This window comes from Mya arenaria, chromosome 2 (genome assembly GCF_026914265.1).
Source record: "Mya arenaria isolate MELC-2E11 chromosome 2, ASM2691426v1".
In the NCBI taxonomy this organism is placed as follows: domain Eukaryota; kingdom Metazoa; phylum Mollusca; class Bivalvia; order Myida; family Myidae; genus Mya; species Mya arenaria.
In genome coordinates, this window is record NC_069123.1 from 34,192,368 (window position 1) to 34,196,249 (window position 3,882).

A 3,882-nucleotide genomic window follows, 5' to 3' on the forward strand; every position below is an offset into this window, starting at 1 on the left:
TTAAGTACGTTTTTGATTTTTTTTTAACTTTTTATAATTATTTCTATAAGGAGTTGACAAAAACACAAAATTCGTGTTTACTTTTGCAGAAGGTTTATAATCAGACACTTTTCTGCTTTCAATACAATTACAAAAACGAACTGTTCCTAAATCGTCTGGATTGGTCTTAAGCAAATAAAAAAACTGTTCAGCCCAAACCAGATCTTCCGTCTTTGCTACTATAAATGCAACGATGGTTGGCAAACGTTTCAGTCAGCGTACAAAATACATGCACGGAAGTCAATATTACTCATAATTGTGGACAGTATTGTGATAAATTGCAAAATGGGCAAAATTTCTCTTCTTCTGCTTGCTGTATTCGGATACTTGGCACTAAGCGGGGGCAAGTTCAATTTGTTTAAACAAATTATTACTTTTTTTTAAATCTCACACTTCATTTGATGTAAATAATTATGTTTTAGGGAGTTAATCAAATGCTTGTTAATAGTTTTGTAGATTTTTTCGAAAATGAAGTAACAATGTAGATGTCAGATTTATTGTATTTATATTCGTATGTGATTACTTATTATCTAAGTTGTAACACCTTAATACTGTTGAACACCGTTAATCCGAAATCGTAGGGACCCAACAAATTACTTCGGAACAGCGGTATTTCGGAAAAACAATTTTCCGCAAATGACAGCGTTCGCAAAATATAGATGACGTGAAATACTAAGACGTGAAAACTATATGTCGGTTACACGTTACACTCGGTTTGAGTTATCTTTCGTATACAAACATATTTGTTGATTTAGTGTTGAATAATTGACAAATAATTCGTTATTGACTAATTATACTTCTTTATTAAAACAAACTTTCATTATTGCTGTTTCTGAAATTTGTAAAACTCAGCAAGTATTTTTATCAAAGAGTTGAACTGATTATATCTACTATTGTAAATAGTACGGCTTCCAAACCCAACATCAATACCATAAATTGTTCCTTACCGCAACTCTAGACATTTGTGCACGCATCTACATAGACAAAAACATAATGACCTAGATTACGGTATTTCGTATAATCTAACTAAGATCGAAATGATTTTGCTTGTCCGGTTAGGGCAGTGGATAGCGCACTCCCTTCTCACCTAGGCGGGTGACCCGGGTTCGATTCCCGGCTTGGTCGCATGTGAGTTTGGTATGGGGTCACCAAGCCGCACAAGTGGGTTTTATCCGGGTTCTCCGGTTTTCCCCAAAACACAAGACCACACTCTCGCGTAAAATCGTGCCAACGAGAGTGAATCATATAATGTTGTAATAACTTGTTTCACAATCGTTATAAACTGAATATGTTTAAACTAACGGTATTTCGTATGAGATAAAAAAAAGAAATTTAACTGATTACAATTTATTATTTATTTCAGTGGTCGGGGACGTAATCGTATGCGAAGATTCAACGGTCTACTTGTCATGTCCCGAGGGCCAACAAATAGCGGTGTACAACGCCAACTACGGGAGGACCAGGAATGCAACCATCTGCCCCCATCCGCAAATCAAAAGCCTAAGCTGCTTCTCGTCTGGTTCCTTCACCATAGTCAAGGACAGTTGTAACGAGCAACAGGTAATTTTAACAAGTTCGTTTTGCAAATGTGCTCCTCTTTTTTAAACATTAAATAGCCTTAGCATTTAAAAACCTTAAACTCCATTTAAAAAACAAATATCAAGAATGATATCCATTCGACGTTATTTAAATCGATCAATATCCAACCATACAACAAGTAAAGAAATGGGCGTCTTCAAATTCCAGCTAAAATCGAAATGATTTGTTTCTATATATAATTTGGTACTTGTGCATACATAGTGTATGTATATTTTCATTATTAAAAAGAACTAGACATTCCGTGGAAGGTAAACGTTTTCAAAATGTGTTTTATTTTTCTTTCCACCTTAGCCCTAATTATGTTACCAGGAAAAGGATAATATTTATTTATATTATACCTTACATTAATGTGCCCCTTCTTTGTATATTTAATGTCGATCGGTTTGTATATCACTGTATTTTGATAAAAATCCAATTTTATGACGTCAGATGTCCATATCATATTTTTGGCCGGTCCTGACCTCGCCAAAATGTAATATGGACCGCTGACGTCATACAACTAGTAAATGTGGATACGGCAAAAAATGTCGCAAGTAAACATTATAAGCTATGTTTAATAAAACACATCTAAAGTGCTTTACAATTATTGAATGGTAATATAAAGTGTTCGTTATCATATAAGAAATATTTACACACCACTTCGTGCCATATGGCATTATAAGGACCGGCCAGTCAGCCAACGAAGGTGTGTATGGACCGAGGCGGTAGACCTCAGTGGTGTGTAATATTTCTGAAATATTATACCTCACATAAATTTTTCCCTTCTTTGTATATATTAACTCGATCGGTCGGTATATCACTGTATTTTGATGAAAATCTTTTTTTATGACGTCAGCAGTCTATATTATATTTTTGGCCGGTCCGGACCTCGCCAAAAATATAATGTGGACCGCTGACGTCATAGAATTGGTAAGTGCGGCTTACTATTTTCACAACGGCGAAAACTTGTCGCAAGTAAACATTATTAGCTTTATTCAATAAAACACATTTAAATCGCTTTAAAAATATTGAATTGTAATAAAAAGTGTTCGGTATAATATAAGAAATATAACACACCACTAAGGGTCATATGGCATTATAAGGACCGGTCAGTCAGCCCTCGAAGGTGAATGGACCTCGGCTAGCGCCTCGGTCCATATACACCTTCGGTGGCTGACTGGCCAGTCCTTATAATGTCATATGACCCTTAGTGGTGTGTTATATTTCTTAAGTAGTCCATATAGGTATTCATTCTTTGCTAAAGTGGTATGCCAAGTTGTTTTGTGAAACGAAGTCCAGATGTTAATTTTTAGAAGTAAAGTTTAAGAGCATATGAGAAACCAGAATGAACAAAAAAAATTATATTGTCACGTATAGCGCTACATTATTTCATAATTATAATTGTTTGCCTGATTTTAAATTTGCTATATATGTATGTGTCCATTTACAGGAATGCATTTTGAATGCATCAAACTCGGTGTATGGAGATCCGTGCGTCGGCACGTTCAAGTACCTGGAGATTCAGTACACATGCATCTCTGCATGAAAAACATGATGGCATTGAAAATAACTTGATTTGAACTTTATCTTTTTGTTTGTTTTATTCTTTGTTGGACTAAAACAACAACTTTAAATATGAAGCTATATGAACTATTGCTTACTGTAAAATGTGATAATGCAAATAAATATACAACTGGCGGTTTTGAAGTTTTCATGCGCGTTCTCTGTGTAAAATATCATACAGGTATGTTCATAACATGTCCAAATACCCCTGTACATTGAGTGTACTCATTTGTCATACACATGACGTGTTTTCCCTGAACCATAGATGCTTTAGAGTCGGCTTGCATGTCCTAAACAGTGACAGACTAATGATAGGTCTTACTTAGAATACAACCTAGGTTTACAGCCAATGAAATTGTAGATAGGCAATCATTAAGAACCAGGCTTAATCAGTAAGAATTTCAACTTTCGAGGGTGTTTAAAAGGGTCGTCCACTGCCACCTATCCGATATATAATCCCTGCATTAGATTTGACGTTGACAATGTATTATACAATGATGTCGTATTGTAAGTCAGTTAGATAATTAGAATTAAAATTTTAATGTTTCAGAAGTACTCGTTCGCTAAGCTCATACCACCTATTCATAATCATTATGATTTTAATTCATGGCATCTTACTATTACGTAAAGCTCATTTAACACAAAATCGCGTTGCACGGATTTCCCTCCTTGAAATGTTGACATCAAGGGTTATAAAACAGG

The 3,882-nt window shown here is 35.0% G+C and overlaps 1 protein-coding gene across 1 annotated transcript; it reads left to right on the forward strand.

Annotated features, from left to right (window-relative positions):
• Positions 1 to 222: 222 nt before the first annotated feature.
• Positions 223 to 3,315, forward strand: LOC128225209 (D-galactoside-specific lectin-like). The gene is made up of 3 exons (XM_052935281.1): positions 223 to 382; positions 1,403 to 1,599; positions 3,068 to 3,315. The coding sequence occupies exons 1-3, from the start codon at positions 325 to 327 to the stop codon at positions 3,161 to 3,163; spliced, it is 351 nt and encodes a 116-aa protein (XP_052791241.1). The 5' UTR covers positions 223 to 324; the 3' UTR covers positions 3,164 to 3,315.
• Positions 3,316 to 3,882: the final 567 nt, after the last annotated feature.

What these genes read in the sequence shown, in the direction of transcription:
- LOC128225209 (XM_052935281.1), top strand. Translation starts at nt 325, where the DNA reads ATGGGCAAAATTTCTCTTCTTCTGCTTGCTGTATTCGGATACTTGGCA. An exon ending in ATACTTGGCACTAAGCGGGG is followed by an intron (nt 383 to 1,402) that starts GCAAGTTCAATT and finishes TATTTATTTCAG; the next exon opens with TGGTCGGGGACGTAATCGTA. An exon ending in ACAGTTGTAACGAGCAACAG is followed by an intron (nt 1,600 to 3,067) that starts GTAATTTTAACA and finishes GTCCATTTACAG; the next exon opens with GAATGCATTTTGAATGCATC.